The sequence below is a fragment of the Stegodyphus dumicola genome, chromosome X2 (genome assembly GCF_044657685.1).
Source record: "Stegodyphus dumicola isolate Sdum_Otavi_A_Nest chromosome X2, ASM4465768v1".
Taxonomy (NCBI): domain Eukaryota; kingdom Metazoa; phylum Arthropoda; class Arachnida; order Araneae; family Eresidae; genus Stegodyphus; species Stegodyphus dumicola.
In genome coordinates this window covers 116,131,713-116,150,255 of record NC_140781.1, presented here as the reverse complement: position 1 = coordinate 116,150,255, position 18,543 = coordinate 116,131,713, and the positions used below count along the sequence as shown (strand labels likewise).

Here is an 18,543-nt window from a genome sequence, read left to right as displayed (position 1 = left end):
GCAATAGGTGATGCTTTCCTGTTACAGGACGAAAACGCAAGATAACACAGGGCTCGCATCATAGATGATTATCTTCAACAGGAAACAATTATGTGCACGGTGTGGCCAGCTCGATCCCCGGACTTGAGTCCTATCGAGCAAGTTTGGGATGCTTTAGGGAGACTTCTAGCTGCTTTCAATCCACCCCCTCAGACCCTTGTCGCACTTGCAACTGCTTTGCAAGAGCAATGGCTCTCGCTTCCTATGGAACTGATAGACTGCATAATTGAAAGCATCACATGTTGCTGTATGTGCTGTATTGCTTCTAGAGGCAATCATATTCAATATTGAAGGTACTTTTCCTATAGCAAACAGACCCCTTTGATTTGTTCATTTTATACATGTGCTAATTTCTATGCTATCATATTTGTCTGGTAATTTTGTTTTATGTTATTTGATACCTTACTGTGTATTGTATATTGTGGGTAACTTTCATAAAATTCTACATGTAACTTTTTCAGTAATCGTGATTTTTCCTTAATTTATGATAACCTGTGTAGTAGGTGAATGTTTCGGTTTGAAATGTATGGCAGGCAGTTTCTCAGCTACGTAGCCAAATTACTAATCTCACAATTTTATGCTTATGTGATGGTTTCTTCATATTGAGGTATTTTATTTTGTGTTTAAGTGAAATTAAGAATTGGAATTTTTAAGCGAAAGTCTTCACATGTTTTATTATGGAAGGGAAAATAAAATGCGCATGCAAAAAAAAAAGTTTGTGGCTTTTTTGTCCGGATTTTAGATCATTCCGGATATTGGAAGTCCAAATCTCGGACTTTGTACTCTACATGCTTTTGATAATAATAATAAAGAACTTTTGTTTCCATTTCTGTGAATTGTTAACCAAATAAAATCATAAAATTTCTATCTAATACAATTAATGAAAACTGATGAAATTCTTATTCAGTTTAAAATTATTTAGAGCATATGAAAGGTATCATAATTTTATTCCATTTAAAACAAAATGAAGTTAAAAAAAATTGCATCTGTCATTTTTAATACATTGAAATATTGTATAAAAAGAAAATGTATATACAATTAGATTGATATTTATTTATGATGTAATTATTTTTTTTAACCTTCAAACTAACCTGAATGAGTATTACTTAATGGTAGACTGTCAAAAAGGGTGTGTCTTTTTGCTTTAAGTGTGAGTGATTTCAAGCATGTGTATTTTTTTCAATCTTTCCTAGACCTTCTTTACTAATACATTGCAGTTAGTTCACAAAGTATTTCTAAAAGAAGGAGTAGATTTGAATTTTTTGTAAAATTGTTATTTTGTGTACAATAAAATTGTCTCATATATCATGTGATAAGGAAAGTGTGAAAGTTTACAGAGTCATATTCTTTCTATGTGGTGCATGCCTTCTATAAAACAGCATCCATCAGAGGCAGTAATGTGTTTATAAAATGATGGGCTTCTGGTCTTTTTAAGTCTTCTGTTTTCTACCAAATTCTGTTTCTTCTGTACCAAATTCTACATTCTGTTTTCTACCAAATCTATCAAGCATAATATGAGCTGCCTAAGATTATAGACTTGTATGCATTTGGAGCAGTGCATATAGTATCTATATGTTAAGACAGCATTAATCATAGCAACAGAAAATTTTTTGTCGAAAGCATTCTATCTGTGCAATGGTTATGGATTGCAGTGCTTTAATAGTTTAGTTCCAAAGCTCCTGTTATGTGGAAGACAGGATTTGAATGAGTGTGATATCTTTAATGAACCTGTGGAGGAATATTTACAAGGGGTTTAAGTCTAGAGACCAGCATTATAACAGATAGTCATCTTAAGCATTTCATTGGATTCAGAGGTAAAGAACAGGGTGCTTCTTTGTTATAGTGGCCCCAAGTCATATTTAGCAATTTAAGATTTGTGCCAAGATCTCAGCTCTAATTTCGCCAAGCTTGTGCGAATGTAAAAATAAACAACAGAATATATAATACAGTCAAAAGTCTTTAATCCGGACTCATTGGAACTTCAGCGATTCCGGATTATTGGTTTTTTCCGGATTATAGATCAACAGTTTAAATCTGGTAAGATGGCATGCAGAAATTATAAAATTAAAAATATGAAATCGTAATTTATGAAATAAAGAATGATTATGATCTAAAGGGTATCAAAATTTCCAAAAAATGCTTAATGTTTATTTGTTTACTTTATCAAACATTTCTTTCAACGTCCTCATGCGTAAAGCACACATTACGTATAGTCGAAATTAGAAAATTGCAACCAGAAAACTATTTGATGTGTATTCGTGATATTTATAATGATGAGGAATTTGATTTAAATCATATCAAAGACAGAGTACATTGAAATGAAATACTACATTTAGTAAGGAATTATAAGCCGAATAAAATAAAAACATCTGCCCTGAAGATAAGGATAGTGCTGACAGATCAACTTCCAGTTCATTGCGCGCCGTGACGTTTTCCTACCCCCCCCCAGAGCAGCGTGAAATTGGTAAACAGATTTCGGAATGGTTAGAGAAACAAAGGATATTCCTTTATCCATTTTTTTCAGCAATTCCTTTTTTTGTTTGATGGATATCGAAACATGTTTTCTCTTTGTAGATCCTTTGGCAGCTCCAGAATCGGAAATTCTCTTTGACATAATCGAAAGTTCAAGCTTACTTTTATAAAATTGCTCTAACAGTCTGCAAAAAATAATAAGCCGGATCCAATTAGAAGATTAAAGAACAACGCAATCTGCAACATTAACTGAAATAGATAATTAGATAATTTTAGCTTAGCTTATACCGTCCATTATACATTAAACGCGCATGCGTGGACGTATTATGAGCATGCATAACCGCATTATATGTTTACGCATGCGCAGAAAGTTTGTAGCTTTGAGGTCTGGATTATGGACGTCCGGATTAAAGAAGTTTGACTGTAATAACGATAATACTCACATATCATTTCCTAAGAGTATTTTTAAGAATCTTAACCTTAGCTTTATTATTTTAATGCATATAATTTTTCTAGTCAACTGCTACTCTTTGACATCTATATAGCTGCTTGTGACACCATTTTATGGACATCAACTCCTGTGCCCAAGAATACATAAATCTAATAGCAGTGACAATATTCCAGAACCGCTGAATCAATTTCCAACATTTAGGCTGTTCTTCTTTTTGCAATCTTTAGCATTGCATCTTTAAATACTCATAGTTTCATTGTTAACATAAAGTTTCATTTTGTGGCAATTTTCTCATTGGTGATTTAATCTTGGGGGCTGCTAAAATAAACAATTACCATGAACTGTACATTCAGTTAACGTGAGTAACTGAATGTGCGATTAAATAGTCTTTCTTGTTTTCCTTACTCATTTTCGTATTACAAGAAATACAGATTTTGCAAATGAATGAAATCTGCTTCTTTTTTCATATTATTCTATTCATATTATTCTGGGTGTATTCTTTGATTGGTCCATGAAATAAAAGATACTGATTTCATTATATGCCTTTCATTGACTTCTAGTTTCTCCCGTTTCATTTTCTCTTCAAGGCAATTTTGTAAATTGAGTGTAGTGTGTGCAAGTGTAGCAAAAATTTCATCCTTTTTGAATCGCATTTGGTTTTATGAAAAACATTCCCATTCAATATCATACATGGAGAGTTAAGAGTGATGATTCAGTTGTGCTTAATAGCTAGTCTGTTATGATATACTGACACAACAGCTTTTATGGCTTAGCATGCTTTGAAGCATTTTTACAGTGTCATGTTATTTAGTTCAGTCTGATCATGAAAAACCATTTCAAACCCAAAACAGTGTGATGACTGCAATGAGAACAGTTGCAATTATTTTGTAAAAGTGGGATTTTAAGTTTTGACTCTTATATTGCTCCCATTCTTTTGATATGATACCAGGAGTGAATTGTGTTTTAACAAGACATCCTAAAGTTATGATCTAACTGAGATTGAAAGCTGGCACATAAGTAAAGAATTTATGCCAAGTTTTTTTTTAAATTTTTTTATTTTATTTTACTTTTTTTAATTTTTTTTTTTAAAGATGCTGTTTTGTAGCTTTTTCTTGGAGTCAATCATTCTTGTTGAATAATACCAAGAATATTCATGTTTTATAACAACTTCAGCGAAATCAGTGAAAGGCTGTATATGTGTTTAAAAAAGAAATGATGAGAAATCTTGCTGCAAAAAAGTTTATAATTTAAAAGTTCTTAAATAGAAGATTGTCCAACAGTTTCATATTGCTAAACAATTTAAACTAACCGTTTTGTTTATGAAGACAGATATTTTTTGGAGTAAGAAATGTTTCTGTGACTATTGAGATATCTGGACACTAACTGTTCCTGTTATTCATGGAGGAGTTAAAAGCAATCAGAATCTACGTCATGTTCATTAGAGTATTATTCATTTGAATATTGTGCTAATTTTTGTTTCTTTAGCTCCTTCACTATTTGATAGTCTGTGTGTTTTTTAAACTCAAATGTTTCTATAATTTTGCTTTAATGTGTTCCCTTTATAAACTGAACATGATTATGCATTTATTATATATATATATATATATATATTTTAAACCTAGGCATCCACCGAAAGATAGTCGAAGTAATTCTATTCATTGCCGGGGATGTGCAGAAAATATTCCTGATTGGTTAGTTCATTTCATTAAATAATTTGCATGCTCATTTTATTTTAGAAAATGATTCATGGTAATTACTTCTTTTAATTAAAAATAATTAAGATTTGATTATTTGTTGCTTTGAAAACGAAAATTTGAATATTTTTTTAGCAGTTTTGACAATTTTATACCTGAAAAATTTACATTTATTATATTTTAGTAACACAAACAAAGTTGCTCAAGTCACATTTAGGCTTTAATGCTAAGGGAGTTAAAATTTGTAAGAATTCATTTTGTTTTTGAAAATAGAAGTATGCTGACTACAAAATTCTTATTTTTGCTGTCAGCTCATATAATGCATATGAAAAAAGCTCCTCCACGCTTAAAAATTTAGCTTTAATATGTAGTTACATCATCATGTGCATAAATCATAGCTGTAATTCTTGGGAGGAGAGATTCCAAAAGTTTGTTTAAGTAACCTGGGTTAGTTTTTTCAAGAATACTACATCTCACTGTTTACTGAAATTACTGGGATTTGATGCTGATCTTCTGTTCAGTGCATCATGACTTCAGTATACAATTTAATCTGACAATTTGGTTCTTTAACCTTCCAGCATGTGCACATGGCAATTTTACATGAGTATATATAAAGTTTTACATGAGCTCGCGCACATCGCATTTTTTACACATGTTATTTTTATGGTTTTTGGCATGAAAAACAGCAGAAATAAGTGAATATTGATAATAAATTTAAGAAATAAAATGTTAACCTTATCATTTCAAAATACAAATAATGTCACATTCAAATGAAAGAAAATAATTTATAAATGCTTATATTAGTCAGATGGAAAGGCGATGATGTATTTCATTATAAAAAATTTAGAATTTATTATTTAATAACTATATTTTAAAATCCAAGCTAGTTTTAATATTCATCAAAGAGAAGTATAGACAAATAAAAAAGGAAACTACACTCACCTTGGTAGGAAAAAACTTAAGTTTAGCAATACTTACTTCTGCAAAGAAATTTACTTCTTACTGGTTAGAAAAGTTAATTTTAAACTAACTTTAATTTTAATATTTTTATTTATATCTAAAAAAATAAAAATTAAGAAAATAAAGAATAGTACAGATATAAATAGGATAGAGTAGACTAATAACAGAATTCTAAAGCTATTTCTCAATGTTCAAAGCTCGCATTGCATTCCACGCAAATTTTTTTTGGTAATAGAATGACATTTGCATGTGTGTGTAAGGCATGTCTTCCATTTCATAGATGCTGATCATCTCTTTCTTTCTCTGTCTCACAAACCGATTGCTCTGGCAGTTCATCATTAGGAGCAGCATTATTACAGCTTAGAAATGTTGGAAAATAATGTTCCTCATTTCAATGAGGATTGCTCTGGCACTTCATCATTAGGAGCAGCATTATTATGGCTTAGAAATGTTGGAAAGTAATATTTATATTTTTGCACGTGAATGAAGATGCTCTTTCATAAGACTAATATATAAATTAGGAAGATCCTTTGGCATGGTGCTGTGTTAGCTGGCATTGCAAGCATGTGCATAACCTGGTCATTTATCCCAGTCAAATTCAGAAGATTGGAAAAGATAGCACAAAGCCATCTCCTTTTGATTCTCAAAACTGAATAGCTTGCACACAATTTATCTATGGTGTCCACTTCTTCTTTCCTAGCATTATAATCCATGATTATTCCAGGTTTATTTGTAGTTGTATCAATGCTGTCATCATCATGCGTAGTAGAAAGAAGAATTACAGGTTTGTTTCTACAAGGAATGTAAGAAACAAGAACTTTGCCTGACTGGAAACCAAATACTGCTGTTCGCGCCATCCATCTCTTATTTGGCAAAAATTCCTGTGGCGCTTCCTCTTATGTTTTTTTTCAATGGTCCAACAAAAGTCAGTTTCTTTTGCAGTAAATAATCTGCAAGTGTGATGCTTGTGTAGTAATCATCTATTGTAATTTCTGCATGAGTTTTTAACTAGAAAGACCAATCTTTTCACAACATTCATAGGACTGTTTGAGACAGCGTAACAACCACTAGGTTGTGCTCCACAATATGTTTTGAGACCAAAATGTATAAAATGTTTTTCAGTTACACAAAGCATACATTTTTATTCCATACTTCGATAGTTTACTAGGCATGTAATTAATTCATTGACAGCGACCTCGAAAGGGATGCAGCATTTCATCAATAATTTCACCCAAAGTGTAGCATTGCAATTTTTTAGAAATGATTCAAAGATATTCTGGATGGCATCCAGTTTGTCCTTTTTACATCTGTCCTGTCTTGTCATGAACTCTCATCATGTCCAGTATTATTGAGATGATTCGAGAATTTTCAATGATGCGGCTGAAAATCATTATCTATGTCCAGAATTGTTGGGATGATTCGAGAAATACTTTCAAGAATTTTTAATGATACATAGTGTACTGATTATTAAAAAAGTCTGGCTAATTCCGTTGAATGCTACGCTGAAGTATTGTAACAGTCAGGGCTGTATGGGAGATACTGATTATTCAAATATCAGTGATTTTTTTTTTTTTTTTTTAATTCTGAATTCTTCTATACTGGTCATCAGTGAAAGTATTTTAGAGGAAAAGTTTTAGAGGAAAATATTAACAAATTCTTGGGTTAGGGTGCAAGGATTCGAATGATCTACTCAAAAAAAATTTTTTTTATGTAATTGTAAACCGATGAATATGCTTCTGATTTATTTTATTTCTAGTAAAATAAAACAACAATATTTATAAATGTAGAGGTGTAAAGGAAATCAGAAGAAAATATTTGGTTTCTCTACACAAAAAACACTCAATTGCCCAGTACAAGAATTACAAATTTTTATTTTCTTGGGACTTAATTTTTCTAAACACAAAACAGTAGATATAAGATGTATTTATTCATATTTTTATGTAATCATATATTCATTACTTTACTTCCAAACTTTCTTTATAAACAAAATCTGTCTCATTATTTTTAAAACCATATAAATTTGGACCTGCGGCCCTCGAATGCTCATAAAATCTATCATGCAGCTCCCATCGTCTTGAAGTTTGTCCGTCCCTGGCATATACTTTGCTAATGAATGTAACTAAACAGAAAGGGGGGATGAAAATGGTCGCCTTCAAAACATTATGTATGTTTGCAGGTTACAAATTGCTGTTTAGAATTGTGTTTTTCTGAATGGATATTATGCTATTCATGGCTATAAAAATATCAGCAAGCAGAGAGCCATGGTTATCTGTGGTCAGAACATCTTGACTCCTACACCCCCTTCCACACGCATACACAGAATGCCGTGGTAGAGTTCTCTTAGCTCAGCATTAACAATATCCTAGTTCTCACTGGTGACATTTTATCACAGTTCTTGTGTTCAGAAATTTTTTATTCATGTTGCAGTGATTTAATGTTTAATTAAATTTGTTAGCATTGTTTTAAAGAAATGCCAGTGTAAGAATTTCATGCTTAGCTGTCAATATAGTTGAATTACAAATTGCAAACCAATAACAGATATCTTAGCACCAACCTGTAGATTTCAGATTTAATATATATATAAACTTGAATTTTTGTTTTCCTTTGTGGTATTATTATTGCTTATGCATGTTTGGATAAATATTTAGTAAGTGATATTTAAAATTTATTAAAAATATTTTTTATTTTATTAATAAGTTTTCATTTTATTAAAATAACTGCCCCATCACCTGTTTTCAGATCATGCATTTGGCCTACATACAATAAGTTTGAGACTACTGGTGTATGGTATATTTTGTTCTGATTTATTAAAGCTAATAAATTAATAAAATCTTGTGGCAAATTTATCAATTAACCTTCACTGAATTTATATGTTACATGGATATCCTGTCTCACATAGCATTCATTCATTGATATCTACGGTTTTACATATCTGGGAAATGTTGTGGAATGCACTGCATACAGGTACAGAACTGTTATTGTAACCATATTGAAGCTGCTTATGCAATGCTTACAGAACAATAGTCATAAAGTACCAAATGTTAACTGATTGAAGGGATTTGTGTGTTGTTCAAAATTCATCTTCATTGACTGAGCATGTCTTGTTTAAACCCAAGTAGCACAGCAACGTCGTAATGACGTTGCAAACTCGTCTCAGATGTCGTAAAAATGTTGCAATATGTCATCTTTAAAATGCCCAGATGTCGGCGAACATCCACTGTTTTGAAACCTTTGCAAAGACGTCTTTATTACATCTTTGCAGATGAGGTTTTTGTTGCGTAGACGTCGTTTCGCCTGTGATATTTTGGTTGTGGAAAGTATCATATCACGACACCTAAATGTTCGCAAAGTTCCACGTTTTTGCAACAGTTGTGAAAATGTTGTTATGTGGACATATTGATTTATGCAGAAAAAAAGGCTTACTAATTAATATATTTTTCTTCTTTTTTTAAAATTTTGTATTCCTTCTATTTATTTAAAGTTTAAATATTTTATCATTTCCTGAAAACCAGAAGATAATACAATTTTTTCTTAGACTAAATATGCATAATTAATAATAGCCTTAATTATTTTCAGTACTTTAAACTATATTTTTTAAATAACTAAAATTCCAAGTTATGATTGTTTAAGATTTCATCATATTTTCCCCCTTAAGTGTGAGAAATTATGAAAGTGGTTATTATAAATATATAACATTAATAGTATGTTTTAAATAACTAAAACTCAATTAGACATAAATAAAAGTAAAGATATATATGTGGGTTAAAAAAAGAGCGTTTCTGATAACAGAATTATCACATTTATTTCTGTTAAATCTCAGAGAAATTGAAAATTGCCCCTGTCATGATAAAATAGGAAGCGGTTCTTAAGGTAACATAATCAGTATTTTACCTGAACTCAAGTATAAATTTATTTCGTATTTCACAGGAAGAAATATAACCATTAATTTCTATATCTCCAAGATATGCAAATGAAAGACAGTATAAAGTAGTTAATAAATGTGATCAAAAATATTTCATACAAAAATATACCTAAATCTAATAACTTCCCATATTCATATCTAAAATGAAATAATAACGTAACAAACAGCATACATGACAGCACTATTTAAAAAAAAAAACATGAACTAGTAGAGTTTGAAAGTATAAATAACAGTAGGAAGGTAACAGAACTAAAATTTTCAATTAATAAAAAAATGTTTATGTTTTTTAAATAGTAACTAATTGAAAGTGCAATAATGATGGATTGCGGTATTTACTAGTAATGCTGATGTTTCTTAACATCATTTCTTTCGATCATATGTAAATGTATTACCTATTTTTAGTTTCTACATTTTAGAATAGTGCTAGATTACAATGATCATTTCAGGCACATTTTGTAATCAATAACTTTCCTCTTGATACTGTACAGAAATAATTTAAATAATATAGTATATGATAGTAAGCAAGTACGTTAAAGTGAGCTCTTCGTTAAATAGCACACAATGAAATATTTTTTTATCACAAGCACATAAAATGTAAGCGAAGAATATACTTAAATTATGAATATACTATACTTAAATGACTTACTTAATATACTTATTGAAGTATAATGAATATACTTAAATTTAATAAAGAACAAAACCTTATTTCCAACATTCATTTATGAATAGACATATGTACGTATCTAATAGACATACGTAACGGCAATATTTAAAAAAACGTGAATTCCACAGTGTTTGGAAGAATAAATAGCAAACAACAAGTAGTAAAACTGTAATTTTCAGTCAATGAAAAAAATTTAGTGTTTTTCAATACTTCACAATTAAGTATGGCATAATTATAGATTACAATATTTCATAGTAAGGCTAATGTTTCCTTAACACTATTTTTTTCTATTATATGCTTAAAGTCTGAGCACCAACCTGTATCATGAACACAATAATTGATTAATATGAATGATATACGCTGTAGCACTTAGGACGTTATAACCGAATCCATGTATCCAAATATAACGATGATCCATGTATCCAAATATCGCACGGTGTTATAACCAAATTCGTGTATCCAAATATAACAATAATCCGTGTATCCAAATATTGCACCGCCACAATATAAGTTTAATCATCAGAAAGTCACAAAACACCAAAACAGAACACTATTTAACTTTATAGATAATATTATTAGCATAGTGCAAGCAGATATTCACAAACAAAATAAGCAGAAATTCGGCATTATCATGAAGATTCTTCTCAATTCAGTATAAACTGCCATCATTATATTTTTGTGCGTCGTTCTCTTTTTGTATGGAAGGTCTCCAGTATTTAATTCTGACGGCGAATTACAAAAGCGTGAAGAAAATATTCCTGAAAATAAGATGGAGTCAAATTATCGTGCAATTACTAACTTGTTCAAATTTGGCAGCTAGCCAAAGCACGCAAGCCTCGAGCTCAGATCTTACGTTATATAATCATCCAGTAAATAATATACATCGAATGTTGAACAGCAATTCAGTGCAACGTTTCAACGATTTATTCAATTGCATTAAACCTTTCGACGGTTCTTCTGATAATTTAATAGAATCTTTTTTAAATGGCGTAGAAGAATTATTTCAACTGAATAGAATTACGAACAATGTTCACAGAATACAAAATTTACAAAAAAAAAAAAAAAAATATTTATTGAGCTCACTAAAACATTTGTAATGTCAATATCACCAAATCCCGAGTGTACTAGGATTAAAACAAGCATTCTTGAATGCATGGGAAAAACGTAAAAACATAAAAAAACAGTTCATCAGAATTTTTATAGGCAATGAATTTCATATTTTTGTTCACAGTTTTTCTAATTTTGATGTCAACATTTATTAGTAATTTATGAAAGCCATTAATTTTATCATTTTCCATTAAAATTGTTAATATTTCTTTCTCCTTTTCCATTAATTTTTCCGTTCTGCTTGTCCTGACCGTCGATGAGTTTTCCGTCATATATATTGGACAGACGTTAAAAATGCATGGATATGCATCGTCTTTTAACATTGGACATTTTCTCGGAATTCTTAAAATCGCCCTTTTGGATTTTTTAAAGTTACCCTATTGTTATCCAAGTATAAAGATTCACGAAAATTGTACTTTTTGCTCTGCATGCGGCAAAATTTTCATATTATGTCAGCATATTAATTCATCCTTACTTCAAAAATAATAAATAAAGTCATATTTTAGCAGTAAAATAATTGCTAACATGTGATTTGCATTGATTTAGGAAATATGATTTTTTAAAATATATAAAATGCATAACTTAATAACTTTTACTTTATAGATTGGTTTCATTTTTAAATATTTTGCTGTAATATTTATAAAAAAATATTTTAAGTATTAATTATTTTAACAAAATTTTAAACAATAATTTAGCACGTATTTTTAGTACTAATTAAATTTAATAGATCAAAAGCATTTATATTAAATTTATATTTCATTAGATGAATCTACCTTAAATGAATATATTTAGAGGAAATAAAGTAATGAAACATTGCAAAATAAATCTTACGTGGACTTCAGATTCTTGAAAGGGCAGATTTAGTCTCTTTTCATTCTAAAATTAACACTGATGAACTATGAAAAGAGTGCTCTTTTCTATTACAACGTCTAAAAGCAGTCATATCATGACGTTTCAATGACGTCGACAAATTGCGAAGTTGCAATGGCAAATATTTTGCATCTTCGCAACGTTGTAAAGACGCCATAAAAGTTACCATGACCAGTTTGCAGCGTCGTGTGCTACTTGGGAATAGTATATTGTCCAGTTTTTTAGTTTCAGTTGAGGCTTATTTAATCGACCTTTATATAGATATATAATTATGCTGCTGTTAACAGCTGAAAATACTTCTGTTTCCTTCATACTAACTCCTTCTGACCAGCCAAAATATGGTTTTTTTTTTTTTTTTTTCTTCGCCATAGCATATAATCTAGTTTTTTTCCAATTGAGTGTCGTTAAACTGACCTTTATACAGGTATATAATTATACTTTTTTAACAGCTGCAAATGCTTCCACTTCCTTCATACTATATCCTTTTGACCAGCCAAAATCTGTTCTATTTTTTGGTCAATCACTTACATTTATTTAACTTTTGACGCATCAGTTTTATGTTTTTCACGTTTTTAGTTTCAAATGATCCCATAGAGCAAGAGCACACACATATTGTTATGCAATATAGAACTGTTTAAATAAAAGTGCAATTATTACATTTGGCATTTATCATATATTGAAATAGTTGCATTTTATGTAAATACACTGAATTAGGGATAGCAAGTCAATAAAGAGCTGGGCCTTCTCTGGCCTTGATAATGGTTGCCACATGACAGGGTATAGATTCAGTAAGTTTGTGGGTGCATTCTTTGGGAATGGCTTGTCAAACATCAGATAGAGCTGTCCATTATTCAGGAAAGGTGACTAGGTGTTGTGTGATGCAGTTTCACATCTTTCTCCAAGCATCCCAGAAGTGCTCAGCAGGATTTAAATCTGGTTCTAGGTAACCAATTCATGACAAACAATGGAGGGCTCCATTTTCTTGTGAATGACAGGACAACATAAATGCAAGGAGGATGATTGCTCGGCAACTATATGTACCAAATCATGTTGAGGGAGGTTGGTACAAGTACCAAAGATCCCAAACACTGCCAAGAGAAAACACCCCAGACCATAACTGAGCTGCTATGATCCATGACTTCATGAGCTTGATGCCATATTTGCAACCTCTCATTGGTGTTAAGTAGTTGAAATCGTGACTCAGGACTCCATACTACTTGTTTCCAGTCCTCTGGTGTCCATTCTCTGTGTTCTTTTGTCAGGCAAGACGTGCAACTGGATGGCAATCATTGAACAATGATACTCTTGTGGATCTATGTCTCCCAAAGCCCATATGGTGAAGCCATCATTGCATGGTCCATTTACTGACTAAATGACTGGCCCTATGTCTCAGCTAGGTGGTAGTTTGAGTTAATATTTGGCGTCTCTGGCTATGTACAATATGGCTGAGCCATTTCACACCATGCTTGTTCAAGGCTAATTGTCCTTTGCAATTTGCCTCATCGCTAATTTTTCCCCACCATCCGTATGCTTGACACTTTCGACCTTGAAAACCATAGTACTTTGATGACTCCAGAAAGTGAATGGCCTATGCATCGAGTGCCTACTATCTGTCCACAATCGGAGGTGTCCAAATCAGAAATTTTACTCATACCGGTAGTTGAAATGACTGATTAACAACAATCTTACCACAACGACCTCACATCAGCATGAATGCGTCACAGTGATACACAGTTTGCATAATCATGTCTATCCCTAATTCAGTTGCACTTCAGTGTAGTATGTAACATTTTGTTTGATTCTTTGAAGTTTACCTAGTTAAATCATTAAAACTGTTGAAAAGATCATTACTAATTCAGATAAATACTGAATACTAAAAACCAGCCTTCTTTTTGTAGTGGCAAGAATGAAGTATAATTTAACATTCCTTACAATCAGTTCCTTCCTTATAGTGTCTGTAATAACTGTAGTCTATATTAGAAGTTCATATTGTTAATTTGTAAAAATTTCCATGCAGGTATTCATGCTGTCCTAGTTGTGGCATTAGTTTTCCCGTATGTGTTGCATCTGGAAGGCCCATCATGAATCCCAGTTTACAATGGACTTGTTTACAATGCCACCATTCTGCATTTAAACAGGAAATGCTTACTCGATCTTGCTGTGCCTTATGCCATTGCGTGTTATCAATACCAGTTTAATATCATAAACTATGTTGTAGTTCATTAGTTTGATATCTTATGAACTACATCACTAGTGTAACTACCATATTGAGCTTTATTTTGTATAAATTCTGAATGAATTTTAAAGTACATTTTTACTGTTTATAAATGCAGGAAAAATATGGGATGCACTCAAAAGTTTTCAGATACTTAATGCATGAAAACAGGTAAAAATGAAATAATTACTGCTTCTTTTCAAAACCTACACTAAAACTGTTAAGTTATGTAATCATGTACTGAAACCATTTTCAAGACAACCGAAACTTTAATCTTATCTGGTGTGTATTCGAATTGTTCATAGCTGCTGCAGCTTCATCAGGTGGTAGAAACTCATCGAAGGGCTGGGAGACAAACTAAATCTTCTGAATCCAAATTAAATGAATACAGTAGATATCATATAATAACTTATTTTTTTGGTTGCAGAAATTCCGCAGTTCTTGCAACTGTATGTAAAGGCACATTGGTGTGTTTATCACAAGCCATATTCTGGTCTCAGTTTGGGCCATTTTTCAAGAATATGAATATGTAAACTCTTACATACTATTATGATTTCGATGTAACTTGTGAATTCAACATCACCATTAAAAGCTGGCTTCATTTAGGATCAAAAGACATTTCATACATATATTTTCCTATTTCATGTCCTTCAGCAATTTCCAGACATTTCAATTTTTGTGTTGTTTAATATTTTTTTAATGTTAATTTGCACCATTTCACCATTTGGAAATTAAGATGCTCTTGAAGAATAGGGTAGACTCTTCCCAATTTAATCTTTAAGGTATCCATCATATGGATATAGAAGATATGACATCCTTGATTCATTAGATTTTCTACAGCAACAGCATTCTTTGCTATGGCTAAAGTGGATAGATGGTCTTCTGTAGAGTTATTCACAAGTTTAACTCTTTCATAACAAAGTCACTTGAAATGCCTGAACTTTCAGATATCAGCAGGTTACCTGAACATCTGCGTCTGTTTTCTACCTGGTTCTTTCTGCCATCAGGTAAGTACGTGGCTCATTAGTTTCGGCAGTTGTTAAATGACATCCCAATCATTCTTCTGAAGTGACTAAAAGTAGCTCTGTTACTTGAATACACTTTCCCTCTCCTTTGTTTAGCTATTGATGCCCATAGTTGCAATCCTGTCCCTAAGGGAAACTGTAAAATAAAACTATCTCCAAAATAAATCTAATTTAAATTAAATTAGTTTTATTTTGGAGATCTTTAGATGTCCAAAATAAAACTAATTGCTTCACATAAGTAGGTTACTGTTGATGCTGTAGCATTCTACGTGGCATGGGGAAAGGAAATCCATTCCAACAAAAATTGATATATACAGGCATTTCAGATATTTGAGAGAAACAGATTTTAGCCTCTATCTATGCGAAAGAGTTAAAATAAGTGCACTATCTAAATACTGCGACACTAAGATAAGAATCTTTATCTTTCAGACATGATGGTAATCTTCTATAATATTCTTTTGATGTAACTTTTTGAAGCCTTGTAAACATAAAGCTAAAAAATCTTTTAATTATCAGTGCTGTTTTAAGATTCTGAGTGTCTTAGGCATCCCTTGTGGCCATCTAGTTAAAAAGCAGTTTTGAACCAGGAAGTTGTGGCATAATACTGTAACATGCTGAAAGTATGAACTAAAAATGTATGGTGATATTTCGTTTATGCACGCCTAAATTATTAACATACGGTGATATGATTATTGATAAATTTTGAATATCTTGGAACCTTTTGAGTGCTTTGTCTAGCATATTGATGTTCATTTCTGCATTTCGTGACCCATTGAACATAAATCTTCATCTTTCACTCTTCTTTTTGGGGGGTGGAGATATTAAATTCATGCATATTGCCAAGGCCATCCCCAAATTCTGGAAAAAAAGTGCATCTTTTCTGCTAAATTTGAGAAATACAATGATGTGATTTAGAGAGAAAGGAGAGATACTCTTGTTTATCACTATATGTTCATCCATTTGGAAAATTAAGTTTAGCTTAATGGTATGAAATACAACTTATTGCCCATTTGCACAGTATGGATTATTTTTACGAGCAAAGGAAACTGGAATATTTTCTAGTATGTAAATGTTCCTAAAATATCTAACATTCCACTCTGCTTTTCATAATTCTTCATGATGTAAAATGGCAGATAAAATAATTTATATTGTAGCTATACAAATTTATAATGATTATCATTGTAATATATTTACATGATTTTTATAATATAACTTTAAAAGCAAAGGACTCACAGTATGATAGACTGGATTTGCAATAGTATTTTTATCTGAAGCTTTTTCATTTTGGATTTTGGAATTAAGTAGTTTTAAAATGTTTTTTTTATTTGATGATGGACTAGCTTGTATTTCTGGTCTTGGATTTTAGACCTAGTATGATTTCAAATAAAAAATGACAGGTATGTATTGTTTTTGTTTTCTGTTTATCATAACTGCATATCTTGTTATGTTTGTCTTATATTTGCATATTTTTATGTGGTAATTGTGTAAATGTGATAGTCATAAATGTTGTATATATTGATTTTGTTTTAAAAGAAATATGTATTTTATTTTGCTGTTTATTAATTTTAACATTTCATTAAAATTTTTATTAATAAAATTTTTAAAGTTAAAATGCCAGTTTTCCGAGTGCTGCATTATTTACTAAAAGCCGTACTAAGATTTTATTATGCTGAATGCATTGCTGCTGCAGAATATCAAAATACTGCTGATTTTCGGCCAAACACACATACAAATTTGAGGCTGGGGCAAAATACAAAATTGAAGCTTATGTTACAAAAGTAGAATTTTCAGAAAATTGTGTGCATTTCCTGTATCAAGTTGGAGATAAAGTTCTTTTGTTTAATTGCTCAATAAACAAAGATATTTTTTCATTTTATTTTGGCATGTGTCTGTTCCATATGTTTTTGTTGCTTAGAAAGCTTAGAAATTTATATGCAGGCAGAAGAAATTGACTGTTTTTAGGTCAGATTAACCTGCATCTTATTTTAGAGATAAAACGATTAAAAAAACTTGAAAAACTGATTTATTCACTGAACGTAGTTGAAACTCCTGTATTTGGGAGTATTCTCAAAGTTCATAGTTTTTTATTCATATAATAGATATTGATTTTTGATAATGCATACAGATATTGCTTCAGGTTTATCTTTTGTGCGTCAAACTGCACAAAATCCGTATGATATTCAAAATGTGCACCCACAAACTATTATACTTATTTAAACATACTGTTATGAACTGCTACATTTAAAAGAATTGCTGCTGCATTAATAATCAAAAGTTTCTTTTACAATCATATCACTAGTTTGATGATGGTCTGTTTATCTATCACCGCTGTATTTATCTTCATTTACAGTAAATTTATTATATAAGCAGTTGAATTTTTTTTGTATCGTATTAAATCACAATTTAATATACAAATCTAAATATTTCGTATACCTGTTTTTATTGTGTTATGTTTAATGTGCATGGCCTCTAGCAGAAGTATCGACTTATTTATCTCCTTGAAAGTGCTTGCTTTTTTTCAAAAAATTCAATTTTGTCCATCATTTACTAAACATGTTCTGTAAAAACATTTGAAAACTTTTATAATACAATAAAATTAAGGTTAAATGTTAGAAATTTTGTTTTCAGGAAGGGACACTAATATATTTGTGAAAGCTGTTAGAGGCATGTGTGCTGCACAATTATTTAGTTAAAGCAGTTTTTTTCATTTTTTAATTCACTGTGACATTTTGAAAGGAAATCAGTAAAAATGCTTATCTGTCATTCATGAGTTCTTATATCTATGATAAATTAGAGGTAAATTCTTAACTACTTTCAAAATCGACGTTTTCTGCTTAACCTGTGCTGTCTTCTTAATTGTTGGGTCTATATTGTATGTTAATAACACATTAATTTATTGCTTCAGTTTGTTAAACCAACTACTGTTTCACTTTTAAATATTAATGTGTGTTTTAGGAACGTTCTCTAACAGAAGCAAGTTTAATTTGTATTATAAATTTCATGTGGCTTGTATTCATTTAGCAGCCCAAGCAAAAATGTCCTGTATCCAGTTAGCATCAGCATGATGATTCATCTGCTTCTTTCTTTTTACTGTGTAGTTTCTGATGAACAATATCAGCTTTCA

The 18,543-nt window shown here is 31.0% G+C and overlaps 1 protein-coding gene across 2 annotated transcripts in view; it reads left to right on the top strand.

The window, feature by feature from the left end:
- The window catches only part of Oseg4 (intraflagellar transport protein Oseg4), a 232,542-nt gene that overhangs the window by 185,825 nt on the left and 28,174 nt on the right, over positions 1-18,543 (top strand). Inside the window, exons 31-32 of one of the 2 annotated variants that reach the window (XM_085809852.1) lie at positions 4,585-4,653; positions 14,197-17,290. In XM_085809852.1, coding sequence (XP_085665978.1) covers positions 4,585-4,653; positions 14,197-14,377 — 250 coding nt within the window. In that variant the 3' untranslated portion in view covers positions 14,378-17,290. Of the gene's footprint in view, positions 1-4,584; positions 4,654-14,196; positions 17,291-18,543 lie in introns of those variants that run through there. The other variant, XM_085809853.1, reaches the window with a different exon arrangement.